Source organism: Heptranchias perlo, chromosome 16 (assembly GCF_035084215.1).
Source record: "Heptranchias perlo isolate sHepPer1 chromosome 16, sHepPer1.hap1, whole genome shotgun sequence".
NCBI classification, from domain to species: Eukaryota; Metazoa; Chordata; class Chondrichthyes; order Hexanchiformes; family Hexanchidae; genus Heptranchias; species Heptranchias perlo.
The window spans coordinates 4,013,013-4,031,076 of NC_090340.1; the positions used below are offsets into that span (position 1 = coordinate 4,013,013).

The 18,064-nt window shown below is 43.8% G+C and overlaps 1 protein-coding gene across 1 annotated transcript; it reads left to right on the forward strand.

Moving 5' to 3' along the window:
- Positions 1–1,079: 1,079 nt before the first annotated feature.
- On the forward strand, positions 1,080–11,701 carry LOC137333231 (RLA class II histocompatibility antigen, DP alpha-1 chain-like). The gene is made up of 5 exons (XM_067997392.1): positions 1,080–1,285; positions 1,486–1,806; positions 5,748–6,029; positions 8,764–8,878; positions 11,010–11,701. The coding sequence occupies exons 1-5, from the start codon at positions 1,231–1,233 to the stop codon at positions 11,077–11,079; spliced, it is 843 nt and encodes a 280-aa protein (XP_067853493.1). The 5' UTR covers positions 1,080–1,230; the 3' UTR covers positions 11,080–11,701.
- The last annotated feature ends 6,363 nt before the right edge of the window (positions 11,702–18,064 follow it).

Below are 18,064 nucleotides of genomic sequence, written 5' to 3' on the forward strand. Positions count from 1 at the left end.
CTCAAACACCTTCGTTTCTAACAAGTGTCAGGAACTCAAGGATTTTTTTTGTCAGTGAGATTTAGACTGTCCATTTAGCTGCCTCTGCTGTATCCCTCCCTTCCCAGAACTCACCAATTCAACGTTGCAAAAGTTTCCCCCTACCCTAGCCCTGAACCCACGTCTTTATCCAGTTTATATCCTATCTCCCCTCATGATATCTCCAAGCTCATCTTATCTATGAGACCCACCTTCTGCTCTCTCGACCCTATTCCCATTAAACAGCTGACCATCCAACTTCCTTTCCTGAGCTTCATGCGAGATGACATTGTATATTGTTCACTTTTCTGTGGTACTGTGCGCCCTCGCTTTCAAAACTGCATTCAGTCTGAATTGTTCCAATTTACCGAGGTATCTATGATTTTATGGTGTCCTGAGTGTCCTGACTATCTTCTCACCTCCTGACAAACTCTGAATCCAGTCATTAGCGCCAAGAAGTCGAACCTTCGGAAAAGTTAGCAAATGGGGACTAAATCTTGAGAACCATTGTTTATCATTACTGTTTAGACTCAATTTCATAACTTCTATGAACGTGGCTGGTGTCCAGAGAGCCCATCAATTTCAACAACCAAGTTCTGTTGAATGTCATGAGTATTTTCTCCAGTCGGTGTGTACCTGCCTCGGTACAAAGGGACCCGTGTAATCAAAAATGCAATTTTCTGCCGATTTTTCCCCTCCAGAAAGCCGGGATTTTGGATCAATTGTACCGAACGATCCAAGCTCAGGTCAGCCAACTCAGAACAGAGTCGGGTTCGAACGATGCGAACTTCAGCTCTGTGTGGTTCAGTACTTCACCACGCAATAAATGGGGACAGAGCGAAAGAGCCAGATACAGACCGCATTCACGACACCTGCACATGCGTATCTGCAACAGGTTTGCCAGCGATGCGATAAGTGAAGCGCTGTTGCAATTAGAAACTTTTCACGTAATTCAAAATAGTTCCATTTTCCCGCGGTCACCAATGAGATCTGGGTCATTGTAACTTTCAGCGTGTTGTCACATCTCCGTCCGCATACCTGCCATAAAAGTGAACCGGTTCATTGAAGCTATTGCCTCAGATAACTTGTGGAGCGCCTGACTGTAACACTCAGTCCCAGATTATCTTCACCATCTCTCGATGTCCTGCACCCTTCAGTGTTTCCCGCTGACTTACAGCAAACAAGTGATCGACTTCATCGCTGTTGCTCAGAATGTCTACACGTGATGTGTTGCGATACCTCTCAGCTCTGGCCATTATTTGCACAGGTTTATTTATGTATACCTATCTGTTAAGTGGGAAAACGTGAATAAAAAGTCAATTCGCATTGTGGAGGCAGCTTCTCTTCAATGTTTATTGCAATTTTCTCATTTCCTTTCGTTCTACTTCTGCCGCATTATTTCCTCCCTTTTGATCCCCACGATCACTATCCCTGACTATAACCTGTGTTTGTGTTTATTTCTGACAGTTATTAATGGGACCGCTCTCACAGTGCTTCAGCTCCCTGCCCGCCTGACTCCGGTGAAAGGTACAAATGTATCCATTTATTGCTCTTTCCCGCTTTTCGATCGCAACGCATTGGTGGATGTTTACTGGCGGAGAGCCGGCCAGGACGGGATTTTGGATTCGAGTGTAGACAAAAGGAAAACATTTATACCATTCAAGAAAGGATCTGCCGAGTTTCACCTGCTGAATGTAGGTTTCCAGGACTCTGGAGTCTATTATTGCAGCATGAGAGATTGGAGAGGAAAGATTTCCAACGGGAATGGGACTGAGCTTATTGTGTATGGTGAGTGTCGCTGAGGGTTAATGAACCTTCGTAAAATTTTATGAGTATAGATTAGAGAATATTTAACAAAGATCAGCAATGCATTTTCTCTCAGTTCGGTTCGGTGCGCCTCTTTTCCCCCTATTTAGTTGTTAGTTTACACAGAGCAGCACCGATTACCCTGCACGGGTCAGTGGAATTCAGATTGTCTGATTTCAGTCAATCGTTGCTCTCTTATCCGGTATAATTTACTTAAATCTGTTTCACATCACATATTTACAAATAGAAACTGTTGAGTAACTCTTCTGTTTACTTTTAAACAATTATCGATAAAGCAAGGGGTGTATTAGACTCTGAACCGCATCCAGTCTGGCATCACTTCTTTCAATCTCGACCCGCCTTTTACCGACATTCCGGAGTCCATGGACATTTCCCGAGGGCCTGATGATTCAAACCTGGGATCCAGCAGTGAAATTGTCAGTAACTTTTCGTACATAGATGCAAGTATTACACAGAGACAGGGGAATAGGACTGAGAGGAGCACAGCAAATCCAGGAGATAACCATAAAATAATCAACCGGACAGAGATGAGTGACAGGGTAACGCTGAATAAAATTGTACTGCATAAAATTCGAGATTGTACGTCCACTAACTTTAAATTTTTTTTACACCTATATATTTTTTTAAACGCATAGATTTATTTACACTGATTATAGATTGTACTCTCACTGAGAGATTTAATTACACTGATTATAGATTTCACTCATACGGATAGATTTTTATACTTATTATAGGATTTCACTTACACGGATAGATTTATTTACACTGATTATAGATTTCACTTACGCGGATAGATTTATTTACACTGATTATAGATTTCATTTACACGGATAGATTATAGATTTCACTTACACAGATAGATTTGTTTACACTAATTATAGAATTCAGTTGCACTGAGAGATTTATTTACACTGCTTATAGATTTCACTTACACGGATATATTTATTTACACTGATTACAGAATTCAGTTACACTGATAGATTTATTTATACTGATTATAGATTTTACTTACGGAATGTAATCCTGTAATCTTGTCGGACAAGGCTGGACTTCTGATGTCCACTTGAGGCACTTTATCCAAACTGTGGATCTGTTCCAAATACAATAGACCTGGTCAGTAAAAAGCTCCACCTTTAAAATTGATAATTTTTAATTCGACACCAGAAGGTTAGAGACGAGATTGCAATTGAGAATCTGAAGAAGGGGGAATGGGGTTTTCAAACATGGGATAAGGAACATTTCCATAAAATAGATATAAATCCATACCGCGCGGCCCATGCGTGGATCATCTCCTGTCCCAATTCAGTCTGTGTTTCGAATAGTATCTCGGCGGGAAAGCCGAAGTATTTCCCATGGATCCCAGTGTCAGTGTGGGAATCATGTTTGAAATGAGGGATGGAGCAGGGGTTTCGGAGGACAAATTCATGAAACGAGATCACCTAAGGAAAAGGAGTTAACAAACGCGAGTAACCATCTGAGATGAGAGGGTCTGCAATTAAAAGATGGAAATATCTTCCGCGCCCTTTGGTGGGGTGGGGGGGTGGTGTTTACTGGAAAATACCAGTTGCTGGGATGCTGTTTGGGATGTAGTCGGAGACACAGTTCAGGCAGGTATGAGATCACTGTCAGGCAGTTAGGAACATTGATCGAAGAAGAAGGTTTTGAACTCGGGGTGAAATATTGCCTGAAAAACCAGAGTTAGTGACTGATGGGTTTACATTTCTAAACGAACAGAAGGTTTGTTTACGGGGGACGGGGGGGGGGGGCTTTATCTGAGGCCGGCAACCAACGGAGCTCCTGAACATAGGAGCTGGATTTTTTATGGGGATTTTAACAGTTATGAGCGGGAATATCAGCGTTGAGGTAGAATTAAGGTAAAGTGAACAGTTACCGTACGGAAAGCGAATGATTACTCCGTCAGTTCCAAAATCCAACTATGACCTGGTCGATCTGATGGAGATTGGAATGACCTAAAAAAACTAAAGTTCTCACAAGCGGTCTATGGTCTTGGGGTAATTCTCAAAAGTTAAAACTCCTCAATTAAATGAGAGAATAAAATGTCAAAGTAAAAAAGAAAGTAGACAAAGGGCAGATCTTGACTTTGTGCGATAGTGTGAAACAACTGTTGGGAGTCGGCGGCTATGGAAATCAAAATGGGGAGAGATGTAAAACGGGCTGCCGATTCGCTATCACCTCTTTCATACTATGGCAGAAAATCAAGATCAACCTCAAGAAGCGGGTCTGTGGGAGGATTGGGATGAGCAATATCTGATACGGTTACATGCGGTGGACCCTGATCCGTCCCACAGGGGTCTGTACTGGACCAGTAGACCCAGTAGAAATACACTTTAATTCTGATCATTTATTATTCAAAGAGCCTCCACAGGAGGCGAGCCTATCGGGATAATGGGATTCAGAGTGGGGTTGGATTCTAATTTTCCCATTAACAAACCGTTGACTAGCCCACAGCCGAGGAGTCAGTGTCAGTGTGAGTGTTCCTTTAGAGAAAGACCATTAATTCTAAGGAGAAAATGCAAAGCGAATTCAGTGACATGATCCGAGGGATGAGAGAAGATGATTATCTACTGATCTGTTTAGGAGAAACAATGGGTCATAAACTTAGAATCAGATCTTGAAACAGAAAGGTGAAGGGAGAAGATTCATCTTCACTCCACGGTTGATTAGAGTATGGAATTGATCGGCGCACGAGGCTACCGAAGAGAATCAAAGACAAGGTTTCGGGGAGAATTCGACCAACAGTTGAAGAAAAATGCATGGAGAAAGGAAAGGGAAAGGATTGGGGTAGAGGGCTGGGAGCTGGACTGTGGCGGCCCGGGCACGTTGCCTCCGACTGTGCTTAACTTTCTATGAATTCACTCGAAAACAAGGAGGATAAACGAGACAGGCAATCCGAGCGAGGCGGGGCTTCGGGGGTACCCAGCTTATCCCGATCAAGATATGGGTTAAACATAGGCCATTTCACAGGGTCAGATTTCTGCCCACAATCCCGCCCCTCAAGGCTCCCAGTCGGGAGCGCAGTCTCCCTGAATTGACTTGTTCCCAAAGATGTCATTGAAACGGATCTCTGTTACAGCAGAATCTCCGCCTTATCCGTCATATTTGTGAGCTGGTTATTTTGATATGATTTGGCCGCCACATCGATCTGCAAATTGTACCTGAACAAGAGCGAAGTGTTGAAGTCATTCATACAGATCGACTACAGGCGTCAGGACCTGATTATCTCGGAAATGAACCGAGTGTGTGAGCTCTGGTATCGGACAGCCTCACCGCTGTTAGACACTGACAACAATTCCAAGACTGGAACGGAGACAATGGGTGATAGCGAATCGGCAGCCTGTTTTACATCTCTTCCGATTTTTATTTGCATTGAAGTCAGTGGAATGAAAAATCGGGAAATTTAAACGGGAAGTGGATTCGCTATCACCCGTTTTACACAATCACACGGTCAAAATCTACTCCAATTACTTTTCGTATTGTTCTATTAAGTTAACACGCAGTCTGTGAACCCATATTAGTGAAGGTAATGTCTCCCTGTTAGTGACTCTGAAGCCTATTTAAAACCGAATGTGCAAGTCACAGTGAATCACCTGCAGAAATAGGCACGGGTTCTGTTGAACTTGGACATTAACTTTCAATGCCCAGACATGGGGGCCTTCCCGTTTACCGAGTCTTGGATCAAGACAAGAACGAAATAAATATCACTATTCACTGTTTTGATCAAAACAGCCATTCGTTATGAATTCTAATATGGCGGTAAAATTTCCCTTTTAAAGGGACTCTGCAGATGCTCCATGCTCTCCCTTCTCGCCGTCTGTTCTTTCCTTTCTCTAATATAATATACGAGTAGTGATTTCAACTCAACTCCTTTAACTCCTTTCCAGTGCCGCCAACTCCTGTGAACATTACCCGCCTGCTCTCTCCGTCTCTCACACTCCTCTGTACAACAGCTGTTTTTTTCCCCGAGGAGTTGAACCTCACTTGGTATCAAAATGGCTCCGAAATTACATCTGGGATAAACACGGTGCAGACACGGAGCGAAGAGGGATTGTATCAAGTTTCCAGCTCCCTCATCTCTGTGCAGAGCAGGACGGTTTATATCTGCCGGGTGTCCCATGCCTCTCTCCCGGCTCCAGCCAACGCCAGCGACACGGTTCATGATCCGGGTAAGAGACCTACATTCTCAGCACTGGAATAAACTGTATCTGTGTTACATATAGGAGCCATTCAGGGACTTTCTGTCACCACTAAGCCACACCAGAACATTCTCAATGCAGTCAGTGTGTATGGGGTGACTGTGCTCATTGCAATTTCAAAAAGCTTTCGATTTTGACTTTGGAGATATGTAACCGACGTCTGAATCCATATCGCCCCATTTATACTATCACCCAAGGTCAAAATTGACCCCGTTCCGTCTGCAGAAAATCGGGTATAACCAGCGGCAGATGCGCTACCGCCCAAAATTTAATTTGACCCCATTATCTCCTCTGTACTTTCCTGCTCAAAACCTGGTCTGGCTCTCCACCCGACCATTGCTGCAGCCGGCCCCTGGCGAGCCCTCGTTCCGCTGCTCATAGCCCTAGTCTAGCTGTCCATTAATCCCTCCCCCCTTTGGGCATCTGTCTGGTCTCCACCTCTCGTGGCTAGTGGCCTGCACTTTCTCTCTGCCCCCAATTCCTCACTGCCCTCTCTACCTACCCATTCCTCTCCACTTCTTCCCCAGTTCATCTTAATGCCCTCTTGGTCCCGTCAAATATCACCTGCTTCCCTTTCTAAGCCGCCCCCCACCCCCGCACACACACACTCCTTCTCCTCCTCCTCCGCATCTCTTCTCTCTCTCCTCGGCCCAACATCTTCCATCCATTATTCCCACCCTTCATTCCGGTAGTCTATCCCAGTTCTACCTCCCCTCTTCCCACTCCGCCGTCCCCTTTGGCTTCCTCTGGACTCCATGGTCGCCGCTTTCCCTCACCTCGGCCCAGTTACCACCTGCTATATATTTCAGTTCAACGGAGGACTACATTTAGTTTTCACTCCCCCTGTGAAACACCAGGAGATTGCGACTAGTACTAATATAGTGGGTAGCATTTCCACGGGGTCTCCCGATATTCGGCGGAAGATCCGCAAAACCCTGGAGATAGGGCGTGAGCAGCTTTAATTATATCGCTCAGAATCAATAAGCATTTATTTGTTGTATAAAAAGAAACTTAAGAATGTCTGGCTAACAGAATAACTGAACAATATCTTGGTAGAATCATCTCCTGCTAAAAACCTTACTTCACCCGAAGTGCGGGATTTTGGGGGGTGGGGGGGACTTTGAGGGGTTTCTTCCCATTGACGTTGGATCTGCGAAACAACAGTTCGGTAACTCGAGAAAAAAAGGCATAAATGCTGTTTACTCCCTTTCCAGTGTTTCTGAAGCGTTTCCGCTAAAGTTACGGCGAACTTGCGGGAGAAGCTCGCGTGGAAATTCACCCCCTCGGTCTTTACTTCATCGCGCAAAGCCATCGGATATTATCCACTAATATTATATCAATAACGATCCTTCCTGGGACCAAAGGCCCGAAATCACTTTTGGCGATACCATCAGTCAAAAGCTTAATGCCTCTACAACATGTTTTGGCTGCTAGTTAGTGGGAGTGTTAACCCGTTTATAATAAACCCCTCAACAGCTGTATTAAAACAGTGAGGAAATTCGGACAGACACAATGAGACATCGGAATTGTCTATATTTATATAATCACCAATAGTAACGTTGAAGCAAAACATGTCTAGTAACAGAAAAGAGAAGTTGAAATAAGTTTCAAGAAATAAGAATATTATTTGGCTAATACATGATCAGAAGGTTAATGATTGGCATCCGACTTGTTTTCTGCTCAGCTCACTGTGGTACAATCCCTCGTGTGAAGTAATGAAGAAAGCAAAATATGTTCAGACATCAATAAAATCTACTCTGAAATGCAAGTAATAAAAATCTAGAAATGAAATTTTCCGTTGAAGCAAATATCAGACACCCTGGTCCAGAAAATAAATACCCTGCACCGGGTACAGTCCACCCGGATTGTAACTACAGCACTGACTCTAAGGTTTCAGAGCGTGCGAGCAGGTATGGAGATCGTCAGTCCCAATATTCAGGACCAAATCAATCATAGAGCCTTCATTAATTGGATCAATTCCAACTGAATCGACAGCAGGCAGACAGGAAGTGATGTCAGTGGAGTGATGTAGCGAAAACTAGTTGTTGACCCCGCTCTCCGACAGTGTAATCTGCAGAGGAGATGGGGGCTCTGCGAGAAGACCCGAGAAGTCACTTGTGCTGCGGACATTAAAGCTGTTTGTATGTACATCGGTTTCAGTGTTTGGTGTATGCCTGTGATATAATCTCACTTGGGCTCAAGTACTGCAGTAAATCCTCAAACACACAGTCCTTGTAACGAACACACTCACTGTCATCAGTTAGCTCTCTCTCTCTCTCTCTCTTTCTCTCTCTCTCTCTCTCTTTATCTCTCTGCCTCGCTGTCTGTTTTTGCATCTCTGTCTTTCTCTCTCTCTCTGTATATATATATATATATATATATGTCTCTATACCCGTGCTGTCTCTTTGTCTCCATGTAACTATTTTCCCTGTCCCTCTCAATGTCTTTCTATCTATCTATCTATCTCTGACTTTCTGTCACTCTCTGTCTGTTTCTATTTATCTATTTCTCCCTCTCTCTCTCTCTGTCTGTCCGACTGTGTGTCTGACTCTATCTATCCATTTTCCCTCTCTGTTTATCTATTTATCTCTCTCTATCTATCTATCTATCTATCTGTCTATTTCTCCCTCTCGGTCTCTTTCTTTTTAACTCTACTGTTTTTTACTAAACTCCTTTAATTGTCCATTCTGTATCTGCCCACCAGCCTCTACAGACCGATTCCCAACCTTTAACTTCTGCCGTTTCCTTTTGGGGTTAATGGTGATTCTACTGGGAACCACCATCATTGTCGACCATTTGAAATCAGTCCCCTTTTTAAGGTAAGATATTGATTTTTTGATTCAGATCATTGCCGTGGAATTATAGTAATAAAACACAGGAAACAAAATAATAGAATCCTTATTTTGCGACTTTAGATGTCTGGGTCGATTGTTTGCCTGGACATTGGCTGCCATTCATTCATCTTCACTTTCTTATCTATCCGAGTATTTACAGCAAGAAAGGTAAACCATTTTACAGGGTGTAAAAGTGCCACTCAGAGTTATACATGCACCCATCTCTCACTCACTCTTACTTTACACCACCGTCTCTCACTCATTGTTACTTCACACACACATCTTTCATTCACTGTTACTTACACAACCATCGCTCGCTCACTGCTATTCACATATATCCCTCGCTCTCTTGTTACTCACACACCTATTTCTCACTCACTGTTACTTGCACACTCTTCTCTCACTCACTGTTATTCACACACCCATTACTCACTAAATTGTTACTCACACATCTATCTCTCACTCACACACACATCTACATAAGAACATAAGAAATAGGAGCAGGTGTAGGCCATACGGCCCCTCAAGCCTGCTCCATCATTCAATCAAATCATGGCTGATCTTCGACCTCAACTCCACTTTCCTGCCTGCTCCCCATATCCATTGATTCCCCTAGAGTCCAGAAATCTATCCATCTCAGCCTTCAATGACTCAGCATCCACAGCCTTCTGGGGCAAAGAATTCCAAAGATTCACAACCCTCTGAGTGAAGAAATTCCTCCTCATCTCAATCTTGGATGGCTGCCCCTTTATCCTGCGACTATGCCCCATCATAATCATACACGCATCTCGTACTCACTGTTACTCACACACCCTTCTCTCACTCTCTGTGACTCACACACTCATCTCTCAATCACTGCTACTCACACAGGCATCTCTCACTCACTGTTACTCACACAGCCATCTATCTCTGACAGTTAATCACACGTCCATTTCTCACTCACTGTTCCTCACACATCTATCTCTCACTCACACACCCATTTCTCACTCATTGTTACTCATGCACACATCTCGCACCCACTGTTAAGCACATACATCTCTCACTCAATTGTTACTCACACAACCATTGCTCATTCACTGTTACTCACTAACCTATCTCTCACTCACACGCCCATCTTTCACTCACTGTTATTTGCAGACCCATCTCTCACTCACTGTTACTCACACACAGCTCTCACTCAATTGTTACTCATACACATTTCTCACTCAATTTTACTCACACATCCATTGCTCACTCACTGTTACTCACACAACTATCTCTCACTCACTGTTAATTTACAAAGATATATCTCATTCACTGTTACTTTGCACACACATTTTTCACTCACTGTTACTCACACAACCATCACTCACTCACTGGAACTCATATCCATTTCTCACTCAATTCTTACTCACACCCTATCTCCCAGTTACACATTCATCTCTCACTCACTGTTACTCGCACACCCATCTCTCACTCATTGTTACTCACACGGGCATCTCTCTCTCACTGTTACAAACACAGTCACCTTTCACTGACAGTTACTCACACACCCAGGAAACGCAAAATACATTGGCTCCTCGTTGTATCCAATGTAGAAATGGGCGTGTGAGTAACAGTGAGTGAGAGATGGATGTGTGAGTAACAGTGAGTGAGAGATTGGTGTGTGAGAACCAAGAGCCTGCTGCACCAGAGGCTGGAAATGGAGATAATGGAGTAAGTGTCCTGAAGCAGAGGAATAGACCTGTATTTCAGCGGGGCGCTGTTTGTACTGAACCATAATAGCAGGGAGGTCCCAGGTTGCATTGCAGTTTTGCTGATTTAGCTGATCTCAGCCGGGGCAGTGTCAATTCGACTTGGTGTCCCTGGGATATTGAAGGACAGCGGTTTGCAAACGTTTCCAGCCTCTGGTGCAGCAGGCTCTTGGTTCTCGTATTTGGAGCTGTTGTATCAAGTTCAGACCCATTCAATGTGTTCACTTCTTGAGGGATTATCAAATTGCAATATCCTGGCACCGTGAGTCTCGGTAGAAGATCAATTAAAACTAACCGGTGATTCTGATCTCGGATTTGGTGCTCACTTTGTTTAAGCATCGACTACTTCCGGTTCATTCTGAAATCAACTTTCTTTTTAACAGCAACACAACTGATGACAAACTGGCAGCAGCTGCTCCTGATTTCACCGACTCCAGGAAAGCAGCGAATTAATGTCAAGGAATCAATACAGGGTCTGTGCTGACCGGGATTATAAAGTGGAAAGTCGATTTGAAGGGGTTCATTCTGCATTGGACAGAACGAGGAGCCAATATATTTTGAGTTTCCTGGGTAAAAGGCGCCGTTCACCCATTTGCAATTGTCTAACACACGGTCCATGCCATTAATGGGGCAGAAAGTCAGTTTGAGGATAATCAAATACTTCAATGTAATGGGTAGTTTACAGTGAAGATTTTCCCGCGCCCAGAATCCACCGGAAATCATCATAAATGAATTGTGTCAGCTTCGCGCCAGTTTCAATTGTTCTCCTCGATTTCGAGGCAGTTTCTTCAACAAAATATAAATTACCCGTTATTGGAGGCTGAGTAATTTCTGTTCCTACATTTGTTGAATATGAGAATGGTTTATATCAGGAATAAATGGTGCTGGGGGGCCCATGTCAGCAATGAAGAGTATTGGAGGCATTCGGCAATGGCCGTGTCTCTGCTTCTCAATATCAAACTATTTGCCCTGTATTCAAGCGCTATTTCTAAACATGGGCCCCGAACCCTGACAGTCATTGACAGGCCTTTAAAGACTGTAACACGTGAGCGTTCGCTGCCGGTAATAAAAGGGATTAAATGAACAAATCAAATTACACATTTATTTTCTCTTACTTTTAATTAAGGAAAAAACTGTTTTAACAAATCCCCGCATCAGACGAATAGCAATAAAATTAATGCTCATAGAAATATTAACAATACGGGGGGAATGTGAGGATGGGGTGACAGCAGAATGATTCTGAGAGCACGGACAGGAGTGGAGTCCCTGCCCAGATACAGTGAGGGGCTGGAGAAATAAAGTGAGCACTGGAATTGAACTGGCTCTGTCAGCGTGGATATACACATTTCCTGGGATAGAACTACCCGAGTTCGGCCCCACTCACATCATCAGCTGGGGACTAGTACACAGAGAACATTCTCAGTCTCCAAATGTGTGAACGGTTTTTACACTGGGAGCAATCGTGGACTGTGTTAAACAGGGACAGTTACCAAATGGGAACTGATCTCTGCGCTCACAGTTAATCGGAGGTGGTCTACAGAAATATTCATAGGATCCCGTGTGTGCAGGGCATCGACACTCTGCCCTTGTAAAGTCAGCTGAACTTGTATTGAACACGATATGATCAGTGGGGGAGAGGTCACTGTGATTGAAGAGGGAAAACACTCCGATTGAGGAGTCGAGCCGCCCTTTAGACTGATATTTACTCCACACACTCCAGTTACTGGCCTCTAATCATTAATGGACTCAGGAGTCTCGTCACTCAGGAGTTTCTGACTGATGCTTCCTATTACCCATCTAACGAATAGCACATTGCGGATGCCCTAACTATAATCTTTCAAAGTTCTCTAGATTCAGGAACTGTCCCTCCAGATTGGAAAATTGCACATATCACTTCGCTTTTTAAGAAAGGAGAGAGAGGGAAACCGAGGAATTATAGACCAGTTAGCCTAACATCTGTTGTGGGGAAAATGCTGGAGTCTATAATTAAGGATAGGGTGACTGAACACCACGAGAATTTTCAGTTAATCAGAGAGAGCCAGCATGGATTTGTGAAATGTTGGTCGTGCCTGACAAACCTGATTGAATTTTTGAAGAGGTGACTAAAGTAGTGGACAGGGGAATGTCAATGGATGTTATTTATATGGACTTCTAGAAGGCATTTGATAAGGTCCCACATAAGAGACTGTTAGCTAAGATAGAAGCCCATGGAATCGAGGGAAAGTACAGACTTGGTTAGGAAATTGGCTGAGCGAAAGGCGACAGAGAGTAGGGATAATGGGAAGGTACTCACATTGGCAGGATGTGACTAGTGGAGTCCCGCAGGGATCTGTCTTGGGGCCTCAATTATTCACAAATTTATTAACGACTTAGATGAAGGCATAGAAAATCTCATATCTAAGTTTGCCGATGACACAAAGATTGGTGGCATTGGAAGCAGTTTAGATGAAATCATAAAATTACAAAGCGATATTGATAGGTTAGGTGAATGGTCAAAAATGTGGCAAATGGAATTCAATGTAGACAAATGTGAGGTCATCCACCTTGGATCAAAAAAAGGATAGAACAGGGTACTTTATAAATGGTAAAAAGTTAAAAACAGTGGCTGTCCAAAGGGACTTAGGGGTTCAGGTTCATAGATCATTGAAGTGTCATAAACAGATGCAGAAAATAATCAATAAGGCTAATAGAATGCTGGCCTTTATATCTAGAGGACTAGAGTACAAGGGGCAGAAGTTATGCTGCAGCTATACAAAACCCTGGTAAGACTGCACCTGGAGTACTGTGAGCAGTTCTGGGCACCGCACCTTCGGAAGGACATATTGGCCTTGGAGGGAGTGCAGCGTAGGTTTACTGGAATGATACCCGGACTTCAAGGGTTTAGTTACGAGGAGACATTACACAAATTGGGGTTGTATTCTCCAGAGTTTCAAAGGTTAAGGGGTGATCTGATCGAAGTTTATAAGATATTAAGGGGAACAGATAGGGTGGATAGAGAGAAACTATTTCCGCTGGTTGGGGATTTTAGGAGTAGGGGGCACAGTCTAAAAATTAGAGCCAGACCTTTCAGGAACGAGATTAGAAAACATTTCTGCATACAAAGGGTTGTCGAAGTTTGGAACTCTCTTCCGCAAACGGCAAATGATACCAGCTCAATTGATAAATTTAAATCTGAGATAGATAGTTTTTTGGGAACCAAAGGTATTAAGGGATATGGGCCAAAGGCAGGTATATGGAGTTAGATCACAGATCAGCCATGATCTTATCAAATGGCGGAGCAGGCACGAGGGGCTGAATGGCCTTCTCCGGTTCCTATGTTCCCAATAGAGCAGTTTTATTAAGGGACTTGGAACGTCACAGCCGGTCCTGCGTTGTACCTTAAACCGTTTGATCAATTGAAGCTAATCATTTGTATACAGTTATATAGCTCCAGGGTCTTATTTCTTTGTTTCCATTTAAAGTTTATTTACTTCCCAATTTTCCGCTGATATTTCCTTTAACGAAGACGACTGCCCTCCCTTTTCTTCGCTCGTAGTCACCGCCCGTTCCCTATCTGGTCTCCCGTGACCGATTGCCATGTCCAATTCAGCTATAAAGGATCTCCATCCCACAATTCCCAATTTTATATCAGGAAATAAACCAGCAACAGCAACTTGCATTTATATAGCGCCTTTAACGTAGTAAAACGTCCCAAAGAGCTTCACGGAAACGTTATCAGGCAAAACTGATACCGGACCACATCAAGAGATATTAGCATATATGGACACAAGCTTGGTCAAAGAGCGACTTAAAGGAGGAGAGAGAGGTCGAGAGGCGGAGCGTTTCAGGGGGATATTCCAAAGCTGAGGGCCCAGGCAGCTGAAGGCACGGCTACCGAAAGGACTTCAATAAATGCAAAAAGCTGCTTGGTAACATGCCCATTGATAAATAATAAACGCAAATAAACTAACAATTAATCTCTGCGCTCAAAGGTCACCGAGTGTGCGTTCTGGTTCGTTTCTCTTTGATGTATAATTTTCTTTTTTTGCGATCAATGTGTGTTTGTACAGGTATTTTTCACCGCGCACTACTGTGTGATGTAATTCCGGGTCTTCAGTGAGCCATTCCCTCTTCCAATGATCTCCACACACTCTCATGCTTCCTACAATAGAAATCTGCACCCTTGTGTTTGTCTGACTCCCTAGAGACCCAGTACCCCTGGGACTAACACAATCCTCGGTCGTTTTTAACAAGGAAGGGAAATGGAGTTCAGATACAATCAGTCATGATCTAATTGAATGGTGCAAGATGCTTGAGGAGCTGAATGGCCTCCTCCTCTTCCCATGTTCCGATGCCTCCTACATTTTTTGTCTCCAAAACATTTAAGGTGGGCTCAGAGTTTGAATTAAATACTGGATTGATTTACAAACAGTTAGTCAGCAGGAAACATGCAGAAAATCTTAAGTTTGTGTATAACGACATAAGTCTGGCCTTTTAAAGCTGCGTTCTGCTTTTGACAGCAGTGGGTGTGGGAAGTCTTTTGACCACAGTTCATAACAAGCCCCCGCACTCACTTTCAGTTAATTTCAACAAAGACCACTTTGGTCTCCATGCTTTTGCGCTTCAGTGCTTCCCTCTCTCTAGTCTCTGTGGTTAAATGCATAAATGTTTAATGTAGTCTTTGAATTGCCTGGAAGGCATTGCAGATTGAGGTTGACATGAAATAATCCATATTGATGTTGCAAGCATGAGTGTATGTGGCCAGCTCCGACCACTTCCTTGTATTCAACACCATCCACATCCCCCTATACCCGTCAAACTCAAATTACCCCCAACGATCTGCTCTTGCACCCTTCTCTTCCATATCTACAAGATGTCCGTTAGCAACATCATTCACTGACATGAGGACAGCTTCCACATGGACGCTGAAGACAACAACAACAACTTGCATTTATATGGCGCCTTTAACACGGTAAAACGTCCCAAGGCGCTTCAAATGAGCGGTATCAAACAAAATTTGACTCTGAACCACATAAAAAGTTATTAGATCAGGAGACCAAAGCTTGTTCAAACAGGTAGGATTTAAGGACCGTCTTAAAGGAGGAGGGAGAGGTCGAGCGGGGAGAGCTTTGGGAAGGAATTCCAGATTTTTGTGCCTAGGCAGTTGAATTCCTGCCAATTGTGGAGCGATGAAAAACGGAGATGTCCAAGTGGCCAGAATTGGAGGAGTGCGGAGATCTCGGATGGCTAGACGAGGTTACAGAGATAGAGAGGGGCAAGACCATGAAGGGATTGGAAATGAGAATTTAAAATCGAGGTGTTCCCAGACGGGGAGCCAATGTAGGTCAGCGAGCTAAGGCTGATGGGTGAACGGGCCTTGGGGTCCGTTAGGATATGGACAGCAGGGTTTTGGATCAGCTCAAGTCTATGGAGGGTGCAAGCTAGGAAGCCAGCCAGGAAATCATTGGAACAGTCGAGTCTAGAGGTAACAAACAAGAACAACAATAACTTGCATTTATATAGCGACCTTAAAGTAGTAAAACGTCTAAAGGCTCTTCAGAGGAGGCTTATCAAACAAATATTGACACTGAGCCACGTAAGGATATATTAGGACAGGTGACCAAAAGCTTGGTCAAAGATGTAGGTTTTAAGGAGCGTCTTAAAGGAGGGAGAGAGACAGTGAGTTGGAGAAGTTTAGGCAGGGAATTCCAGAGCTTAGGCATGGATGAGCGTTTCAGCAGCAGATGAAACGAGGCAGGGGCAGAGACCGGTCACATTATGGAGGTGGAAGTAGGTGGTCTTGGTGGTGGAGAGGGTATGGGGTCAGAAGCTTAGTTGAGGATCAAATAGGACGCCAAGTTGTGAACAGTCCGGTTCAGCCTCAAGTAGTGGACAGGGAAAGGGATCGAGTTGGTGGCTAAGGAATGGAGTTTGTAGCAGGGACGTCTTAACAATATTTAATTGGTGGAAATTTTTGCTCATCCAGTACTGGATGTCGGTCAAGCAGTGTGACAAATCAGAGGCAGTGGAGGGGTCAAGAGAGGTGGTGGTGAGGTAGAGCTGGGTGTCCTCAACGTACATGTGGAACCTGACGTTGTGTTTTCGGATGATGTCGCCGAGGGCCAGCATGTAAATGGTTGGGAGACACCAGAGGTAACGATGCGGGAACGGGAAGAGAAGCCATTGCAGGTGATTCTCTGGCTACGACTGGATAGATAAGAATGGAACCGAGTGAGTGCAGTCCCACCCAGCTGGACAATGGAAGAGAGGCCTTCGATGAAGATGGTGCAGTCAACTGTGTTAAAGGCCGCAAACATTTCGAGAGGGATGAGGAGGGATAGTTTACGATGGCCACAGCCACACAGTACGTCATTTGACTTTGATGAGGGCCGTTTCACTTTTGTGGCAGGGCATAAACCTGATTGGAGAGATTCAAAAATAATTTTGTGGGAAAGATGGGCATGGATTTGGGAGGTGATAATACGTTTAAGGACTTTCGAGAGGAAATGGACGATTCCCAACTCTGCTTGTCCACCCAGCCTCTCCCGCCCTCCACTGCCAGTATGATGTCATATTGCTTGTTCCCAACATCTCGTCTCGGATGAGCCGTAATTTCCTTGAACTAAAAAACCAATGCACATTTTGCGCTACTGGCACAGATTAATTTGACCTCAGTCTCCTATGACATGAGATTATCACAGTACGATCACTTAGTGATATTGGTCTTGGGTCCTATCAGAAAACGGTGATAGGAAATTGGCAGACCATTTTACATGCCGCCAGATTTTGCTTCCCATTTGGCTGGATTTTGCTCTAAATTTAACGGCAAGGCTAAGATCGTTCACCATTATTTTAGCGCAAATCAGACAGCAGCTTAAGGCGACCGCACGTGATCAATGAAACACTGAACTCCGGAATTTACTGTACCAGATGCCTGCTCATCTATCAGCTTCGCGGGAAGGAGATCTCAGTGCAAGGCTCATTATTGAAATGATTGCAACAGAGTGAGGTTTCTCGACTGCCCTGATAGAAATGAACTAATCCCTCCAGAAAAAGGTATGTCAAGTTTTTTTAAGACTAAGCAAGCTTTTAATGGCGTGGTAAGTCTGAATGACTATCAAACAACCACTCTGGCACTGAAAATTTACTTTTACACGTGTGGAGTCTCATTCCATCACATTTTAATTGTTTTTGGACTTTTAAAATACATATTTTTATTTATATTACTTTATCTTTCTGTCCCTTTTATCTCTGCCTTTTATTTTGGTTTCTGTAACTGATTTTACTTTACATTTACGATTCTAACTTACATTTCCTGCTCCTGTGTCTGCAGTGCTTATTAACATGCTTCAAACTGATTGGTAAGGGGATACACAGCAACTTGCCGGTTCACACAGGTTCCAGATGTCGGGGAGAGGACACCACGCTGGATTCAGGAACAAATAAGAAAATAAGAACA